Raw genomic sequence first — 21,230 nt, forward strand, 5'->3', positions numbered from 1 at the left:
TGGGTTTCTAGTGCTTCTTATTGTGACGTGTACCATGATACAATGAAATAATTTGTTTTGTATTCAATCCCACCAAATCAGATGATACTACACGTAAATATAATCAGGTCAAACTCAGGTACCATAGGGGGAAGATACGAGCGCAGAATATAGTTCTCAGCATTGTAGTGCATCAGTTACAGAAACAAGTAAGTAAGTAAGTTTATTGGCAAGTATTCACATACAAGGAATTTGCCTTGGTGCTCCGCCCACATGTAACAACATGACATACAGTGACAGTTACGAATGACTCAGAAAACACTAAACATTAATAATAATAATAATAATAATAATAATAATAATAATAATAATAATAATAATAAAACATTAATGATAAAACACCATTGATCAAGCATTTGAACCAACAAAATACCAGATCAAAGGGAGGCTACAGATTTTTGGCTGTTGAGTAGAGCAACTACTCGTGGATAAAAGCTGTTTTTATGTCTGGCTGTGGCAGCTTTGACAATCCGGAGTCGCCTTCCAGAGGGAAGTGATTCAAAGAGTTTGTGGCCAGGGTGAGAGGGGTCAGAGATGATCTTGCCCGCTCGCTTCCTGACCCTTGCAGTGTACAGTTCGTCAATGGAGGGAAGGTTGCAGCCAATAACCTTTTCAGGTGATCGGACGATTCGCAGCAGCCTCCAGGTGTCGTGCTTGGTGGCTGAGCCAAACCAGGCCATGATGGAGAAGGTGAGAACAGACTCTACGATGGCCGTGTAGAATTGGACCATCATTGCCTGTGGCAGATTGTGCTTCCTCAGCTGCCGCAGGAAGTACATTCTCTGTTGTGCCTTTTTCAACTCGCAATGGGGTAGAGATGAATTGGACAATATCCTAGCTTATAGAAAAAACAAACTCCTGGAGGAACTCGGCGGGTCAGGCAGCATCTGTGGAGGCAAAGGGACAGTGGAATCTCGGGTTGAGACCCTGCAACAGGAGATAGCCAGTGTAAAGAGGTGAGGTGGTACATAGAGGGCTGGCGTACCAGCTCCCCTTTACACTCTCAGTCCTGATAGAAGTCTTGATTTGAAATGCCAACTACCCACATCCCTTCACAGATGCTGCCTGACCCACTGAGTTCGTCCAACACTTAGTTTTTTTGCTTATCTTTGAACTTTAGAGATACAGAGTGGAAACAGGCCCTTTGGCCCACTGAGTCTGCGCCAACCAACGATCACCCCGTACACTAGCTTTCTCCTACACACAAGGGACAATTTACAGAAGACGATTAACCTACAAACCTGCATGTCTTTGGTACGTGGTAAGAAACGGAGCACCCGGAGAAAACCCACACGGTCATGGGGAGAACCTACAAACTCTGTACAGATAGCACCCGTAGTCAGGATCGAACCCGGATCTCACTGTACCTAACAGATGCTGGCCTAATTTTCTGGGCACATTCTAACGTTACTGCACATTCTAAACATTATGTTTCTCTGTCACTCAGACGTGGTCACTCCGAATGGTCTCAACATAAAGAAGTTCTCCGCCATGCACGAATTTCAAAACCTGCATGCCCGTAGTAAAAGTCACATCATGGAGTTTGTCAGAGGGCACTTCTATGGGTAAGTTCAAAATTTAGAAACATGGAACATGGAGAGTTGATACCAGTTTTTTAACTGGTGGAATCATTGGAGAAGCAGAGTGCATGCTTTGAGTGCATGAGAGAAATGAAGAATCTTTCTATCTTTGCCTTTAAAATGTCCACTGACTTGGCCTCCACAGCCTTCTGTGACAAAGAATTTCACAGATTCATCACCCTCTGACTAAAGAAAATTCTCCTCATCTCCTTCCTAAAAGAACGCCCTTTAATTCTGGGGCTATGACCTCTAGTCCTGGACTCTCCCACTAGTGGAAATATCCTCTCCACATCCACTCGATCCAAGCCTGTCACTATTCTGTATGTTTCAATGAGGGTTCCCCCCCCACCCCCCTCATTCTTCTAAACTCCAGCAAGTTCGATACGTTACGATATAACTTTATTTATCCCCAGTGCTGACAAATGCACATCATAGGTTTCTCCCATGATCTATTCCACTCATGATTTTATACACCTCTATAAGATCGCCCTCATCCTCCTGCACTCCAGGGAATTATTTTCTGCTCTAAGTGCATGAGAGAAATGGCTCCAGATATCCAAATAGACATTGCAATATTCAATTCAATTCAATTCAATTTATTGTCATTTGGACCCTTTGAGGTCCAAACGAAATGCCGTTTCTGCAGCCATACATTACAAACAAATAGACCCAAGACACAACATAATTTACATAAACATCCATCACATTGCTGTGATGGAAGGCCAAAAAACTTTTCTCTCCACTGCACTCCCCCCCCCCCCCCATGTCAGAGTCAAATTCAAAGCCCCCGGCGGGCGATGGCGAATTGTCCCGTGGCCATTAAGCCACGCCGGGTGATGCAAGGTTGCGCACCGGGTCTTGGTGTTAGAGCCCCCGGCGCGCGCTCGCAGAGACCCGCAGCCATTCCAAGCCGCGCGGGGCGGTGCTGTAAGGCCCCGCTCCAGGAGCTCTTCAACCCCGCAACTCGGGCGGGAGAAGTCGCCGTTGCGGAAGCCCGGAAAAGCGGTCTCCCTCCAGGGACCCGCGGGCTCCCGGTGTCACTGTCCGCCAAACCCGCAGTTGCAGCCACCGAATCTCCGGGGGTCGGGTCGCAGCAGCGTCCACCACAGCTCCACCCGCTCTGGACTCGGCCAGCTCCGCAACGGTGAGGTGAGTAGTCGGCACCACAGCCCCGGTCTTCCTGTTGGAGGCCGCTCCTCGTTGCAGCCCCAACGACAACGGAGACCCGACAAAGAAAAGGTCGGGTCTCCCGTGCAGGGAGAGATTTAAAAGTTACCCCCTCCCCCCCACACCACCCCCACCCCCCCACACACATACCCCAACAAAAAATAACAAAAACTACATAAAAACATAGACATAAAATAATAAAAACGCAGACGGACTGCAGAGGCCGCTGCTGACGAGAGTCGCGCCGCCTACCGGACTAGTGGGCTGCAATTAAAGGCAAGGCTAATTTTTCTTTGCAAGAGACTGTGTCCATGCAAAATCTTGCTCTGATTCTTTTTTATGAGTCTCAGTATCCGTACACCCAGGAAAATGATCGTAGTTTGTGGAGTCTTCTCAAAGTAGCAGATTCAATAGAATCATAGAGTCATTGTCATGGAGTGATATGGTGTGGAAACAGGCCTTTCAGCCCAACTTGCCAACACCGGCCAACATGTTCCAGCTACACTAGTCCCACCTGCCCGCAGATGGTCCATATCCCTCCAAACCTGTCCTATCCATGCACCTGTTCAACTGTTTCTGAAATGTTTGGGTAGTCCCTGCCTCAACTATCTCCTCTGGCAGCTTGTTCCATACATTCACCATCCTTTGTGTGAAAAAGTTACCCCTCAGATTCCTATTAAATTGTTTTCCCTTCACCTTAAACTTATGTTCTCTGATCCTCAATTCACCTACTCTGGGCAAGAGACTATGTGCATCTACCCGATCACATAAGGTCATAAGGAATAGGAGTAGAATTAGGCCATTTGGCCAATCAATCAACTGTTTGAAGCTGGGATGTAATGTTAAAATTGTACAAGGCATTGGTGAGACCAAATCTGGAGTATGGTGTACAATTTTGGTCGCCCAATTATAGGAAGGATGTCAACAAAATAGAGAGAGTACAGAGGAGATTTACTAGAATGTTGCCTGGGTTTCAACAACTAAGTTACAGAGATAGGTTGAATAAGTTAGGTCTTTATTCTCTGGAGCGCAGAAGGTTAAGGGGGGACTTGATAGAGGTCTTTAAAATGATGAGAGGGATAGACAGAGTTGATGTGGACAAGCTTTTCCCTTTGAGAATAGGGAAAATTCAAACAAGAGGACATGACTTCAGAATTAAGGGACAGAAGTTTAGGGGTAACATGAGGGGGAACTTCTTTACTCGGAGAGTGGTAGCGGTGTGGAATGAGCTTCCAGTGGAAGTGGTGGTGGCAGGTTCGTTGGTATCATTTTAAAATAAATTGGATAGGCATATGGATGAGAAGGGAATGGAGGGTTATGGTATGAGTGCAGGCAGGTGGGACTAAGGGAAAAAAGTTGTTCGGCACGGACTTGTAGGGCCGAGATGGCCTGTTTCCGTGCTGTAATTGTTATATGGTTATATGGTTATAATCAATGTTGATCTATCTGTCCCTCCTAACCCCATTCTGCTGCCTTCTTCTCATAATCTCTGACACACTCGTACTAATCAAGATCCCTAACTATCTCTGCCTTAAAAATATCCACTCACTTGGCCTTCACAGCCTACTGTGTCAAAGTATTCCACAGATTCACCACCCTCAGACTAAAGAGACTCTCCCACTAGTGTAAACATCCTCTCCACATGCACTATCCAAGCCTGTCACTATTCTGTATGTTTCAAAGAGGTCACCCCTCATTCTGCTAAACTCCAGCAAGTACAATATGATACGATAGAACTTTATTTATCCCCAGTGCCGACAAATGCACTTAATGGCTTCCTTCCATGATCTATTCCTCTCATGATCGTTTACATCTCTATAAGATACCCCCTCATCCTCCTGTACTCCAGGGAATAGAGTCCCAGCCTACTCAACTTTTTCCCTATAGATCACATCCTCTAGTCTTGGCAACTTTATCATAAATCTTCTCTGTACCCTTTCCAGCTTGACAACATTTTTCCTATAACACGGTGCCCAGAACTGAACACAATACTCTAATTGCGGCCTCACCGACGTCTTATACAACTGCAACATGACCTCCCAACTTCTATACTCAATCTTGCAATTTTGACGGTGGCAGAGCCAGTTTGTAAGATGGACCTATTTTTTTAGTTTTCAGTATGAGTCTGTAAAAGATCAGGGAAAGCATGAACAAGTGTTTGTGCATAACTTATTTATATCTAACCTACTCAGCCTTTTGTATTGGTCAAGCTAACCCAACCTAGATTCAGCTCTGGTACCACATACGATGTTCATGATGCATTCCCTGGAACAAGACCTTAAGTGGAATCAATTGGTGCATGTCTGGATGGGTTGCCCCCCCCCCCCCCCCCCCCCCCCCCCCCACCACCCCCAAATCTTCAACCTCAACTATAATCGCTCCAAAGAAGGGTCCTGACACAGTTTGTGTGTGGCACAAAGAAGAGACCTGCCAAGGTGGTTTTAGTTGCACCCAGGTACCAGAGGTGAAATGTCAATGACCAAACCACTGGATCACCAGAGAAAGCCCCATTTCATCACCATCATACGTTGAAAGAATTGTCATTCTTCTTCCTGCAGATGCCTGAACTTTGATCTGGATAAAACCCTTTTCGTTTTCATTGCGGGAAGATACGAGTTCACAAACAAGGGAGCTGATGTATTCCTAGAATCTCTGTCTCGTCTGAATTACCTGCTCAAGGTGAGAGGCCAAAGCCTATTGTTTTCAGTCTGAAACGATTTGTTGATGGTGTGAATTTGGGTTCAGAGCTCATCTCATCTCAGTGTTGAAAGTATCAAACCCCACACATTGTGTGCCAGACCTCCACAAAGCCCTCTCAGCTCTGCAGTAGCTTGGGCTGGAAGGACGGGTCCACCGCCAATTTTCCACCACCCTTGGTTCTAAACCCTTTCTGGATTATCTGTTTTGCCAGACCAACGGAGGTCATGGTCTGTGCAAGGAGTCCTATAGTACCAGAACAGTCTGCCTAGACCCACAAAGTAGGAAATACCGACCAGCAAAGTTGGCCTCAAAAGTCAGCTATGGCAGTGGATCTGCCGGCTCTGCAGGGCCAGAGTTCCAGAGCCCCAACCACAGGGGGGCAAATCCGACCGCCAGTGAGAAATTCATTGTTCTTGGGTGGCACATACGAAAATAAAACACTCTGGACTTCAGCCTCGTCACTATCTTCTTCCCTGTGGTCTGAGGAGCTCCAAATATTGCCCAGCAGTGCAGTGCATGGCCACAGGATGGCAGCATTGTCAATCATCTCAATCTGTTCACATACACACACTGGAAGTGGAGTCTGAAGAAACATCACCTATCCATGTTCTCCAGAGATGCTGCCTGACCCACTGTGAACAGAACCCGGGTCTCTGGTGCTGTGAAGCAGCAGCCTTACCAACTGCACCACTGTGCCGCCCTACCATACAGCGCGGTGACCTATATGATGGCAAGACCAGTCAAGTAGCTTTTGTGTCTGTCACAGTTGCATTTCCCTTTCATCTACTCTCCGTCCTGCGATGATGAATACTATATCGTTTTATGCAGATACTGAGAAGATTGGACTGTGCTGAGAAAGATTCAATCAAATTCCATCAGATACTAATGGAAAAATTACATATTCTCTCAGCCCAAAACAGACTTCGGAGATCTTTCTTTAGATTATTGAGATAAGCCGTCTTTGAAACTCTGACCTTTTTTAAATTTAATGAGCAAGAATTCCTGTGACAAAAAAAAAGGCTATTTCAGTAATTGTAGACCAGAACTAAAGTTCATCAGATATCCAGTGACCTGGCTGAATGGTTTACATCCTGATCCCCACATACACTCAATGTTTCCAATGTCTCTCTTTCTCTCTGATGACAAAATCCACACCCTTATCCACATCCCCCGCTGCCTCCTCATCACCACAGTCCTCTGATACATGAAAAATAATTAATTGTTAGCACCAACTCCTACTCACTTCCGGTGGATTCACTAGTAAGTCTGGCATGATTGATCTACGACTTGAAACCAAGCGTCCAACATTGACGGCAATAGATATTTTGTCATCTTCACAGCTCAATAGCGCCGAATGTTTAGGTGTAGGTTTATTATTGTCAGAGGTACAGTGAAAAACTTTGTTTGCGTGCCACCCAAACAGATCAGATAATACCGTACATAAATACAATCAGGCCTAACTCAAATACAATAGGCAAAGCCAAGGAGTTACAGAGTGCAGAATTTCATTTTCAACGTGGTAGCACATCAGTTGCAGAGACAATGTCCAATGTCCGCAATAGGGTAGAGGTGAATCGAACAATCGAACAGTACCTTCGCTTATGGAAGGACTGTTCAGAAGCCTGATAACAGAAAGGAAGAAGCTGTTCTTGTTGTAAGAGATGTGTTAGATGATGCATTTGGTGGTGTGAAGGGGTAATGGAGAACACAATAAATGGCAGAATATTGAGTCCTGTAGAAGTATGAAGGGCCTTGTAATGAGCATAAACCAACTCTTGAAGGTGGCAGGATCTGTCACTCGGAACAAAGTGCTTTCCTTCATTAGTGAGGGGAGGTTTGGATCAAACTACATCCAACACTGGTTACATCGAAGTGACTACAGATGCTGGAACTTTGTCTGTCCATTTCCCTCCACGGATGCTGCCTGGTGTTCCTCCAGCTATCTGTTTATTGCATGTTAGACCACACTTAATACCACATTCAGTTATATACTTTAATAATACTTTAGATATTCAGCACAGAAATAGGCCCTTCGGCCCACCAAGTCCGTGCCAACCAGCGATCAATGCATATGCTAGCACAATCCCGCACTCTACAGACAATTTACAAAAGCCAATGAACCTACAAATCTGAACGTCCTTGGAATGTCGTAGGAAACCGGTGCACCTGGAGGAAACCCATGTGGTTACAGGGAGAACGTACGAACACCGTACAGACAGCACCTGTAGTCAGGATTCAACGGGTCTCTGGTGCTGTGAGGAAGCAACTCTACGCCGCACCACCGTGCCCCCCTATTGTCAAGACGTGATGAGAAAGATGTGTTTGTCCTGGAGAGAACGCAGAGGAGATTCTTTGTATGTTGTCAGAATTGAAAATTGTAGCTATGAGAAAAAATTGATAAACTGGAACTGTTTTTTTGGACTGAGGAGGCTGAGGGAAGATTTAATTTGGACGGATAAAATCATGAGGGGCCTAGATGGAGTATAGAGAAAGAGTCTATATCCCTCAGTCGTAGAGTCAAAAAATAGGGGCACAAATTTAAAGTTATGAATGGAGGAATTAGCGAGGGATGTAGGAACGCTTTTTTGCCCAGAATATGATCAAGATTTGGAACTCTCAACCTGAATGGGTGGAGAACCAGAAACCATTCTCATGCCTGAACAGTGCTTGTAGTAAGTACTGATGGAGGAACGATCTAGATGTGATAGGTGGGATGTAGCTTGAGAGAATTTTTTCAACCAGCATAGACCTGACGGTCCAAATGCCCTCCTTACTTGTTGCCAACTTTCCATGTATATATCACAAATGGTGTAGTGATGAATTGAGGGAAATCCAACGGTCTGTGGAGAGGCATGGCGTGCAGAACTGATTTTGTGCTAAAGAGTCTTACTATGACCAAGCCTCCACGTTAAACTCCCTTATGACCCCAGAATGATGCCCTCGTTAATAATGGGCCCATCAACACATAATGGTAAGAGCGGTTCCAACTGGTCCTAAGCAGGGAGCAGTGGGGAATAGATGGCACCATTGAATCTTTAGACTTTACTTCAGACTTTAGAGATACAGCGTGGAAACAGGCCCTTCCGCCCACCGAGTCTGCGCTGACCAGCGATCGTGCCATAAACTAGCACTATCTTACACATTAGGGACAATTTACAGAAGCCAATTAACCTACAAATCTGTACATCTTTAGAGTGTGGGAGGAAACTGGAGCAACTGGAGAAAACACGCAGTCACAGGGAGAACGTACAAACTCCATACAGACAGCACCCTTGGTCAGGATCGAACCCGGATCTCTGGCACTGTACAGCAGCAACTCTACCGCTGTGACACCATTCCACCCCTCTCTCCATCCACCACATCACCCAGCCAAAGCTAATCTCCAAATATTCATCACGATATGCCGTTTTAAATGCCATTGATAAATAAAAACATCAAAGGCAATGTATGTACACCATTCTCGTCTAATCTTCAATTCAGGTGGAAATATTTTGAGTTAATTCTACACCTCATGATTCAGTTCTGGAATTATTAAAAATATCCTGCTAATCTGAAGAACGCCAAAATCCACACCTTCAGCAGGAGGGATCGGTCTCCAAGGACCACCATGACATGCCCCAACCTCTAGGAAGTTACTTGCCTGAATTCTCTTAGACTGACCTCTACACATTTCTCTTTAAATGCTTCTGAAGCCTCACTGTGGCTTTAGATTGAGAGGAACAGCCAGCGTGACACTTGTGACTAGCAGAATCTGTGAAAATGTTCAGATCAACAACAGGAACTGTTTGTGGCTTTCATTGACCCCTTCCAAGGCCTCGGCCTCTGTTCACCGTGAAGCCGTGTGGCAATTGCTGCTGACATTTCGCTGCCCACAAAGCTCATCAATATCCTGAGCCTCCTGCATGATCAAACTGCCCCCATGTTCCTGTTGCCATCACAGTGAAGTTAAACAAGGCTGGGTTACTTTCTCAATCTTCTCACAACTCAACCTCACTTACCCCATTGTCATCCTGATCCTCATAATTGACTGTCTGCTGTCAAGGATTCCCATCCAGTATTGTTTAGGTTTCAGTTAATTATTGTCTTCTGCATTATTGTGCATTAAGGTGCAGTGAAAAGTTTTGCAAGCTATCCAAACAGAACCAAACTTGCACCTATAGTTTCTCCCCTCACTCTCAGTCTGAAAAAGGGTCTCGACCTGAAACATTACCTGTTCCTTTTCTCCAGAGATGCTGCCTGACCCACTGAGTTACTCCAACGCTTTGTGTCTACCTTTGGTATCAACCAACATCTGCACTTCCTTCCTACACAGAACAGATATTACTATACATAAATACAATCAAGTCAAACTCAAGTACAATAGATAGAGCAAAGGAGAAGATGACAGAGTGCAGAATATAATTCTCAGTGTTATAGTGCGTCAGTTCCATAGATTGAAAAGGGATGTATGATGCCAAGCTTTATAAAACAGAGTACAAGAGCAAGGAACCAAGGAATGTGGCAGAACAGCAGTTCACTTCTTGTCGTGTCGCTACACTTGTCCAAGCCATTGCATAACGCAGGCTCTGGCACATGGGTTGAAGACCTTGAGATCTTCTGGTTTGCAGGGCTCTGGGAGGAGGGGGCAGGTAAGTAAGTGCTCCATAGTTTGGGGTTGCCTCCCCACAATCACATTTGGTTGATCCATCATTGTTGTACCCCCACTTCTGCATGAGGGCTTTGCCCCGTCCGACCTGTGTTCTGAGACGATTGAGGCAGAGCCACACTGGCCATGTCTCTTTCCCTCCCAATGGAAGGGACTCCTCAGGGTATAGTGTCAGTGTGTGGGGTTTTGATTGTAGGTGTGTCACCCAAGCATCAATCCTACAGGTGCGGGGGTTATCACTCAGGGGTTGAACTGCATGTAGGAAGCTATTTCTGGATTTTAACCTCTTTGGTGCCTGGACGTGTTGGAAGAGTGGGTGACGAGGGTCATCCTCCTGCTTGGTACGTTCCACTTTTGAGGACACTGCTCTTCTGATTGGAGGGGGTGCAATACCACACAGCAGGTACAGGTCATCAACTCGTGTGGGTTTGAGGCAACCAGAGATGGTTCTGCATGCTGCGTTTAGCAGCGGATCCAACTTCTTGGCATGTGAAGAACGTCCCCAGACTGGGCAGGCATATTCGGCTGCTGAATAGCACAGTGCAAGGGCAGTACTCTGGATGGTTCCTGCATCTGATCCTCATTTAGAGTTGGCCAGCTTTCTCAGGATGTTGTTTCTGGCTCCTATCTTTGCCTTTGTCTTGATAACATGGTCTTTGTAGCTTAGGGTGCGGTCCAGAATAACTCTGAGGTATATGGGTCAATGCAACTGGAGTATCGTGAACAGTTCTGGGCTCCAAACTTTAGGAAAGTTGCAATGTTTCTACAGAGGGTGGAGAAGAGATTGATTCCAAAGATGAAGAACTTCAGTTGGGTCTGTTCTAGGTTGCAAAGGAATCCGATACATAAAATCATGATGGGTATAGAGATGGACAAATTATTATCTATGTGTGGAAAGAAACTGCAGATGCTGGTATATACCAAAGATGGACACAAAGTGCTGGAATAATTCAGCGGGTCAGGCAGCATGCCTGAGGAAAAAGGATGGGTGAAGTTCAGGGTTGGCAGGGGGAGGTTGGAAAGACAGTTAGAAGAGAGGAGGAGTGGCAGGACAGAGCATGGCGGGTCATAAGACAGAAGTAGTGTCCCGACCCGAAACGTCACCCATCCTTTCTCTTCAGAGATGCTTCTTGACCTGCCGAGTTACTCCTGCACTTTGTGTCTGTCAAAACTGTAATCAAGTTCAGCTGTGGAGTCCATGAGTTTATGATGGAAACATAATAACCTAACGCAGCAAACGGGGAAATGGCATACTGAATGTTTCTGCTTATCTGCACCCAGGCAAACCGGAGTGATGTCACCGTCGTTGCGTTCTTCATCATGCCGGCGAAGACCAACAACTTCAATGTTGAAACCCTCAAGGGCCAAGCAGTTCGGAAACAGCTGTGGTGAGCAAAGTATATTTTCCCATTGGTCAAAAAGCGATGTTTCTTGTAAAAACTCATGCAAATCCTGACCAAAGGATGGGGCAACGTCATAAAAAAACTTCATTGTGACATTTGAGCCTTAATCCAGAAAATGCTGCAAATACCCAGCATGTCAGAAAGCGTTCGGGGAGAGAAAAACAGAGTCAACGTTTTAGATTACAATCATCACTTTATCACAGTACTTCAGCACGTTGAAGGTGGAAATAAAAGGGTACAATAAACATGAATATGCATGTACTTCATTTTTTTTTGGAGACTTTAGAGATATAGTGCAGAAACAGGCTCTTCGGCCTACCGAGTCCGCTCCGACCAGCGATTATTCTGTACATTAGCACTATCCTACACACTAGGAACAGTCTATAGTTTTTACCAAAGCCAATTAACCTACAAACCTGTATATCTTTGGAGTGTGGGAGGAAATCGGAGCACCTGGAGAAAACCCACGCGGTCACAGGGAGAACTGCATTCGGTGTTCCCAATGTGGGCTCCTGTACATCAGCGAGACCAAGCGTAGACACAGCGGCCATTTTGCCAAACCCTCGGTCCGCCAAGGTCTACAGGATCTCCTGGTTGCCAACCATTTTAGTCCTCCTCCCATTCCCACACAGACCTTTCTGTCCTTGGCCTCCTCCATTGCCAGAGGGAGGACACACCCAAACTGGAGGAGCAACACATCGTATTCTGTTTGGGTAGCAAACAACCCAATGGTATGAACATTGAATTCTCCAATTTTAGGTAACTACATAATCCTCCCCCTCTCTCATCTCCCAAAATATAACCCACCCCCTGTTTTCACCGTCCCCTGTACAAAACCTGGACCTGCACCTATATCTCCCCTCCTCCTCCCCTTCCACCTGTATTCCTTCCTCTAGCTTCACAATTCATAACTCTTCAATCCTTTTGTCTCACACCTTCTGTCTTTTCATCTCTGCCCTTTGTCCAACCATCTACCTGTCAAATAACCCTCCTCGCCTGTATCAGCTTAGTACCTCACAGACTTTGTCCTGCCTCACCTCTCTTCCAGCTTTCTTCCCCCCCGGTCCCAAACTGAAATGCCTCCTATCCATGTTTTCCTGAGATGCTGCTGACCCACTGAGTTACTCCAACACTCTGTGTCTATTATTGAAATCATCCTGTGACTGTAGCAATGTGGAATTCCAGGAAGGTGCCTGTGGGAAGGAGGCATTTCCCAAAGCCCTGTGGTTTTCTATCACAGCTAAACCTGGGGATATAGTTTCTATCCGGTTTGGCGGCAGATGCTAAGGCAAGTTCTGGAGAATCATGATCAGGGGCATCAGCACCTTATTTCCAGAAATTGGCCGTGACAAGGAAGAAATGCGATGACTTCATTGTGATCACCATGCACGAGCAACGCTTCACATTTCTCGTTGCTTCTACAGTTGCAGCAAACCTCGTCTCAGCCTCCGCACATTCATGTTTCCTTCCCCACTTCCTGTGGTGAGTCGTCAGCAAACACTCATTGCCACCTACTCCTCCGCGGCTCTCTGCCTCGTGTTGAAAGTTGAAAGCCTGTATTATGTTTACAGGCCTGTTATACTACTTAGTTTAGCTTAGTTTAGTTTCAAGATACAGTACAGAAACAGGCCCTTCAGCCCATTGAGTCCACGTCGACCAGCGATCCCCGCACACTAGCACTATCCTACACACTTGAGACAATTTACAATTTTTAAACTGAGTCAAATTAACTTACAAACTTGTATATCTTTGGAGTGTGGGAGGAAACCGGAGCACCCGGAAAAAACCCATGCGGTCACAGGGAGAACGTGCAAACTCTGTACAGATGGCAGCCGTGGTCAGGATCGAACTCTGGTCTGTGGCGCTGTAAAGCAGCAACTCTACAGCTGCACCACCGTGCCGCCCAAGTGCTGCAAATAAGAATTTCATTGTTCTGTTTTCAGTACAATTAAACAAGATAAGGTTGATATGGTCATGGAGTTATACAGCACAGCACATAAAATGCTGGAGTAACTCAGCGGGTCACTGAATAACATGGATAGGTGATGTTTCAGGTCGCAATGTGGGAAAGATCATTATTGGCATCACCAGAAGCAGTGGTCGGTATTGGAAATAGCAAGCTAGGGGGTCTGTCATTTTGTCTCTTCGCTTTCTGTTTTATTCTCTCCAATATCTCCAACATTCAAAGTAATCTGAACTTCTGACAGACCAAACCCTCTATAAAATCTCTATTTATATTTTTAAGTTAATTTATTATAACATTTCAATCAAATTAAGGAGGATCCCAACCCAGAAACGTCACCTATCCATGTTCTCCAGATCTGCTGCCAGACCGGCTGTCTTCTTTGGGCCTGTTCCTGCGCTGTATGACCCCATGACTATCAACCATATCAAGAGTGTTTAATTGTCAATAGGCACAAAAAGCTGAAGTAACTCAGCGGTACAGGCAGCATCTCTGGAGAGAAGGAATGGTGACGTTTCGGGTCGAGATCATTTCTTCAGACTGAGAGTCACAGGAAAGGGAAACGAGAGATATAGACGATGATGGAGAGAGATATAGAACAATGAATGAAAGATATGCAAAAATAGTAATGATGATAAAGGAAACAGGACATTGTTAGCTGTTTGTTGGGTGAGAACGAGAAGCTGGTGCGAAGGGTGGGGGAGAGAGAGGGAATGTTACTTGAAGTTAGAGAAATCGATATTCAAACCACTGGGCTGTAAGCTGCCCGAGCAAAATAAAGATGCTGTTCCTCCAATTGGTGTTTAGCCTCACTCCGACAATGGAGGAGGCCTAGGACAGAAAGGTCAATGTGGGAATAGGAAGGAGAATTAAAGTGTTTAGCAACCAAGAGGTCAGGTAGGTCCAGGTGGACTGACCAAATGTGTTCAGTGAAACGATCGCCCTGTATACGTTTGGTCTCGCTGATGTATAAGAGACCACTTGTCATGTGTACAATTATCTTATGTAGCGACAATGGTACAATTAAATTCTTACTTGCAGAAGTATAACGGGCCTGTAAATACCTAATACAGATACCATCGACTCACATCATACCTGCCCTTCCTCTCCCCTGTCCTGTTGGAAGAAGATAGGTTGAAAGCACTTATTCAGGAACAGCTTCTCCTCCGCTGTTAGTAGAGTAATGGACGGAACTCTCACATGCTTAGGGTGAATTCCCAACCTCACAATCTACCTCATTGAAATAGATTGAGAGTTCAGGACAAACCCATGGCATGTGAGAGGTCTGGTCAATAGTTTGCTACATTTTGTAACACTTTCATCCCACTTTTTTATCTGCACTTTCTCTATAACTGTAACACTATATTCTGCAATCTATTTATCTTTTGCACTATCCGTTAAATTTGTGTATGGTCTGATTTGCCTGGATAGCTTGCAAAACAATTGTTTTCATTGTATGTCAAAAAATAAACCAATAACAATAATGTCAAGATTGAGGATACTGGTATCACAGGCAAATTAATGTTATAGACCTATTAATTCAGTGAACTCCGTTGCATCTTTATTTTGATAATTGCTAAATGTGATTTGTATTATATTAATGATATATTAATTTATCAATTTTAGATATTGCACTGAATGTTGGCCCCATTATCTGTGGACAGCTTGATTTTATTCATGTACAGTCTTTTCTCTTTTGGATAGCACACAAACAGAAGGTTTTTGCTGTACCTCGGTACAATGTTGTCAAGCTGGAAAAGGTACAGAAAAGATTTATGAGGATGTTGCCAGGACTCGAGGGCCTGAGCTAGAAGGAGAGCTTGAGCAGGCTAGGACTCAATACCTTGAGCGCAGGAGGATGAGGGATGATCTGATAGAGGTGTATAAAATCATGAGAGGGCTAGTCTTGTCCACAGAGTATGGGAATTGAGAACCAGAGGACATAGATTTAAGGTGAGGGGGCGAACCTGAGGGACAACATTTTAACACAAAGGGTTGTGGGTGTAAGGAACGAGCTTCCGGAGGAGGTACAGTAGTAGAGGCAGGTATTATCACAATGTTTAAGAAATATTTAGACAAGTACATGGCTAGAATTTAGAAGATTGAGGGGGGATCTTATAGAAACTTACAACATTCTTAAGGGGTTAGACAGGCTAGATGCAGGAAGATTGTTCCCGATGTTGGGGAAGTCCAGAACAAGGGGCCACAGTGGGGAAGTCCAGAACAAGGGGCCACAGTTTAAGGATAAAGGGGAAATCTTTTAGGACCGAGATGAGGAAAACATTTTTCACACAGAGAGTGGTGAATCTCTGGAATTCTCTGCCACAGAAGGTAGTTGAGGCCAGTTCATTGGCTATATTTAAGAGGGAGTTAGATGTGGCCCTTGTGGCTAAAGGGATGAGGGGGTATGGAGAGAAGGCAGGTACAGGATACTGAGTTGGATGATCAGCCATGATCATATTGAATGGCAGTGCAGGCTCGAAGGGCTGAATGGCCTACTCCTGCACCTATTTTCTATGTTTCTATGATACTGTCAGAGGGATATGTGCCAAACACAGGCAGATGAGACTGGTGTAGATGGGACATGTTGGTCAAGGTGGGCAAGTTGGGCCGATGGACCTCATTCTACACGGCATGACTCGATGACATGACAATAACAAACTAAGCTATCATGTGGCCTCATCTGCAGGCCTGGCTGAGCTGGAAAGAGAGGAGTCCACATTATCTGAGATCTGTATTTTCTGTATTTTGTTTCAGGGACACTGCCAATGTGATCAAAGAGAAGTTTGGCAAAAAGCTTTATGAGTTGCTCTTGGAGTAAGTACCTGTGATTGACATGTGAACTCCATATTATATAAACAAACTGTGAGCAGTGGAAAACTGCAGAAGTAAACCAGCTCATAGATAATGCCTCCCAATGACTCTCTTTCCCTCCTTGACCCCAAGTATTCTTATTCCCTACTTTGATCTCAAATTCTCACACTCCCCACTTCTGAGAATAAGACAGGATCACGTCTTATTCCCCACTTGATCTCAAATACTCCCATTGCCTACTATGCTGGTAGATTGCGCAGTCAAGCTTCATTCAACAGCTATGATAGAAGATCAAAAGTCATAGGAGCAGAATTAGTCCATTTGGCCCATCGAGTCTGATCCACCATCTGATCATTGCTGATCTGTTTTTCCCTCTCAACCCCATTCTCCAATCTTCTCCCTGTAACCTTTGATGCCCTTATTAATCAAGAGACTATAAATCTTGGCTTTAAATATACTCAATGACTGGGCCTCTACAGCTGCCCGGGGCAATGAATTCCACAGATTCAACAGCCTCTAGTTAAAGAAATTCCTCCTCTTCTCCATTCTAAAAGTATGTCCCTTTATTCTGAGGCTGTGCCTTCTGGTCCTAGACTCTCCCACTACTAGAAACATCAACTTCACATCCACTCTATCCAGGCCTTTTGTCATTTGGTAGGTTTCAATGAGAAGGATTATTAATAATTGGGATTTTTGTTTTTGTGCATATGTGCTATGTGGATACAGGCTTCAGAGTCAATTAGAAATTAATATTGTTTAAAAGTGGAGACAGTTGATTAACCCTTTGATTGTATTTACTCCAGTTAACACTAATGAACTGAAAGTTTGGATCTTAAGAAATGCACCAAACATTTATAACTTCACAAATGGTGTTGTAAAAATATTCAGTGTGGCACCTGGCAAATGACAATGAGATTTGTGTTTTGCAAAAAAACAAAGTTCTGGAGGAACTCCACATCCCTCCACAGTTGCTGCCTGACCTGTTGAGTTCCTCCAGCACTTTTCCAGCATTAACCAACCTGATCTCCCTGTGGCTCAGCACTTCAACTCCTCCTCCCATTCCGAATCCGACCTTTCTGTCCTGGGCCTCCTCCATGGCCAGAGTGAGCACCACTGGAAATTGGAGGAGCAGCACCTCATATTGGGCAGTCTGCACCCCAGCGGCTTGAACATTGACTTCTCCAATTTCCGGTAGCCCTTGCTGTCTCCTCCCTTTCTCAGCTCTCCCTCAGCCCTCTGGCTCCTCGTCCTTTCTTCTTCCCGCCCCCCCCCCCCCCCCCCCCCACCCCACCCTACATCAGTCTGAAGAAGGGTTTTGGGCCCGAAATGTTGCCTATTTCCTTCGCTCCATAGATGCTGCCTCATCCGCTGAGTTTCTCCAGCACTTTTGTCTACCTTTTTTTATTCAAGGTTGCAGCATCGTCAGTTTCTCATGTCTCCATTAGATCTGTGCTTTTAGATTAAATCGCAAAAGAGATTGGAGAAACAAGGAACTGCAGATACTGGTTTACAAAACAAAACAAAGTACTGGAGTTACTCTTCAACTTCTGGAGGGCACTCAGCGGGTCAGGCAGCATTCCTGGAGAACGTGGATGGGTGGCATTTCAGGTCGGAACCCTTCTTCAGACTTCAGACCCAACAGGGCGGTCACAGTGGCGCAGCGGTAGAGTTGCTACCTTACAGCAAATGCAGCGCAGGAGACCCGGGTTCTATCCCGACTATGGGTGCTGTCTCTACGGAGTTTGTACGTTCTCCCCGTGACCTGCGTGGGTTTTCTCCGAGATCTTCGGTTTCCTCCCACACTCCAAAGACATACAGGTTTATAAGTTAATTGGCTTGGTAAATGTAAAAATTGTCCCTAGTGGGATAGTGTTAATGTGCGGGGATCGCTGGTTGGCGCAGACCCAAGGGAGAAAGGGCCTGTTTCCGCACTGTATCTCTAAACTAAACTAAACGTCACCTAACCATGTCTGCAGGGATACTGCTGACTCGCTGAGTTACTCCAGTACTTTGTGTCCTTTTTTTCAGTGTAGAGAATGTTTATGTGCACCAACCCTACCTGTGTTTGAACAGGATTGGAAGGAAGTGTTTCTGTACTCCAGCTCTGGTAGCCACCCTTAATAGGCATCTCAATTCCTCTTCCCACACAACAAAAATAAAGGAAGAAAAATGTGGTATTTTCTGTTGGGGAAATGGGGTGTGAAATCAAGCCGTGTTCATTTGTTTTCAGAGGAGAGATGCCCGATATAAACTCAATGCTAGATCGTGAGGACTTCACTATGATGAAGAGAGCCATATATGCCACCCAGGTAAACTCTTCCTCAAGAAACTCTCGGGAAAGAGGGAACACTTGGATTTCTCCTTTACAGTTACCATTCTTAAGACTTTAACTGATCTAGAAATCAGCAAACAGATAAGATAAGCTGTTGTTACTTTTGCAAGATAGTGCTCGGCAATAATTCAGTAGAAAGAGATAGAGACTTACAGCCAGGAAATATGGATACATTAACATCACAAATGTCCCGACTAGAGTTAAGGGCCTGTCCCACCAGCATAAGATAGCATGCTTCTAGCGCGACCAAACGTGGTCGCTTGAGGCGTACGGCCTCGCGGGGCCGATCCCACTGTCGGGACCAACCCCGCACAACTCCAGATGCCTCCACGGTTGGAAGTGAGACCGGCCCCGCGAGGCCATACGCCTCAAGCGACCTCGTATGGTCGCGCTAGACGCATGCAATCGCATGCTGGTGGGACAGGCCCTTTAGTGTTGTTGAGATCATTGATGGGCAGTTTTTAACTGCTCCCTTTTCTGTTTGCTTCAGAAATGGACTGATGTGCTGCCAAACAAATATATATATTTTTCAATCAAACAAAATTAATTTACTTTTCGTTTTTCAATGTGTACACTTTTAAGTTTTTAATTAAAAAAAAATATTTTAAACTTTTAATTTAAAATTTAAATGTAAAAAATAATTATTTTTAGTTTAGTTCAGAGGTAGAGCGTGGAAACAGGCCCTTCAGTCATTGAGTCTGCGCCAACCAACGATCACCCCATCGTACACTAGTTCTATTGTACACGCTACAAACCTGCACGTCTTTGGCGGGTGGGAGGAAACCGGAGCACCTGGAGAAATCCCACACGGTCACAGGGATAATTGTATAAACTCTGTACAGCCAGCACCTATTGTCAGGATTGAACCCAGGTCTTTAGCATGGGCAGCAACTCTACCACTGCACCACTGTGCTGCCCTTTACATTTTAATTATTTTTAATTTTTAATTTTTTTTCAAATCAATTGCTGTCAATCAAAAATAGATACATTTTTAATTCTCCTTCTCGAGATGTTACTCAGTAAAATTTGGGAAGTTGTACCAGTCATATGGTCGCATTTGCAACTTTTAGTACAAGGGATCTAATTTTGTATCAAGACATGCTTCACCCAACAGCAGTTGGCACCCTTTCTAACTGTTACAGGAAGTTGTGGCTATCACATGCAAACTTTCCACTAATAATTTTCCTAGCTTTTTATATGTAACTTTTATGTCAGTACTGGCCTTTGCACTGCAGTATCATTTGATTGTAATTCACTTTAGACTTACTAGATTTCACGCCATCCCTTAATAAACATTTGACAGCTATGAACCTCAACGCAGATTAGGCATCTTATGAAAATGATTGGTGCTTTCAACTACCTGTCTCAAACAGGACTGCTGCTGGAAACTGGTGGGCAATACATCAGGTAGAAACAAAATCTGCTTCAGGTATAAGCTCGCAAATTCTCCTGCCCAAAATATTCAGTGCCCTCCCTGTTTGGGACAAAGACTCATCGTTTATTTATTTGCCTGTACTCCATAATTTGAGATTTGGAATTTAAAAAATGACACGTGGTTAAAGTGCACATAGTCAGATTTTATTAAAGGGTATTTTTATACATTTTGGTTTCACCATGTAGAAATTCCAACTGTGTTTATACATAGTCCCCCCATTTCAGGGCACCATAATATTTGGGACACATGGCTTCACAGTTGTTTGTAATGCCTCCTTAATGCAGGTATAAGAGAGCTCTCAGCACGCGGCCTTTCCTCCAGTCTTTCCATCACCTTTGGAAACTTGTATTGCTGTTTATCAGCATGAGGACCAAAGTTGTGCCAATGAAAGTCAAACAAGCCATTATGAGACTGAGAAACAAGAATAAAACTGTTAGAGACATCAGCCAAACCTTAGGCTTACCAAAATCAACTGTTTGGAACATCATTAAAACGAAAGAGAGCACTGATGCGCTTACTAATTGCAAAGGGACTGGCAGGCCAAGGAAGACATCTGATGACAGAAGAATTCTCTCTATAATAAAGAAAACCCCCAAACATCTGTCCGACAGATCAGAAACACTCTTCAAGAGTCAGGTGTGGATATATCAATGACCACTCTCCACAGAAGACTTCATGAACAGAAATACAGAGGCTACACTGCAAGATGCAAACTACTGGTTAGCTGCAAAAATAGGTTGGCCAGGTTACAGTTTGCCAAGAAGTACTTAAAAGAGCAACTACAGTTCTGCAAAACGGTCTTGTGGACAGATGAGATGAAGATTAACTTATATCAGAGTGATGGCAAGAGCAAAGAATGAGATAAGAAACTGCCCAAGATCCAAAGCATACCACCTCATCTGTGAAACATGGTTGTGGGGGTAATTGGCCTGGGCATGTATGGCTGCTGAAGGTACTGGCTCGCTTATCTTCAATGATGATACAACTGCTGATGGTAGTAGTATAATGAATTCTGAAGTGTGTGGACACATCCTATCTGCTCAGGTTCAAACAAATGCCTCTAAACTCATTGGCCAGCGGTTCATTCTACAGCAAGACAATGATCCCAAATATACTGCCAAAGCAACAAAGGAGTTTTCCAAAGCTAAAGCT

The 21,230-nt window shown here is 44.7% G+C and overlaps 1 protein-coding gene across 1 annotated transcript in view; it reads left to right on the top strand.

Moving 5' to 3' along the window:
* The window catches only part of LOC116984719 (glycogen [starch] synthase, muscle-like), a 62,991-nt gene that overhangs the window by 25,318 nt on the left and 16,443 nt on the right, over window positions 1–21,230 (top strand). The window contains exons 6-10 of the mRNA XM_033039053.1: window positions 1,487–1,604; window positions 5,345–5,465; window positions 11,413–11,519; window positions 16,255–16,314; window positions 18,542–18,620. Of these exons, the coding sequence (XP_032894944.1) occupies window positions 1,487–1,604; window positions 5,345–5,465; window positions 11,413–11,519; window positions 16,255–16,314; window positions 18,542–18,620 (485 nt within the window). The remainder of the gene's footprint in view (window positions 1–1,486; window positions 1,605–5,344; window positions 5,466–11,412; window positions 11,520–16,254; window positions 16,315–18,541; window positions 18,621–21,230) is intronic.

The sequence above is a fragment of the Amblyraja radiata genome, chromosome 20 (assembly GCF_010909765.2).
Source record: "Amblyraja radiata isolate CabotCenter1 chromosome 20, sAmbRad1.1.pri, whole genome shotgun sequence".
In the NCBI taxonomy this organism is placed as follows: Eukaryota; Metazoa; Chordata; class Chondrichthyes; order Rajiformes; family Rajidae; genus Amblyraja; species Amblyraja radiata.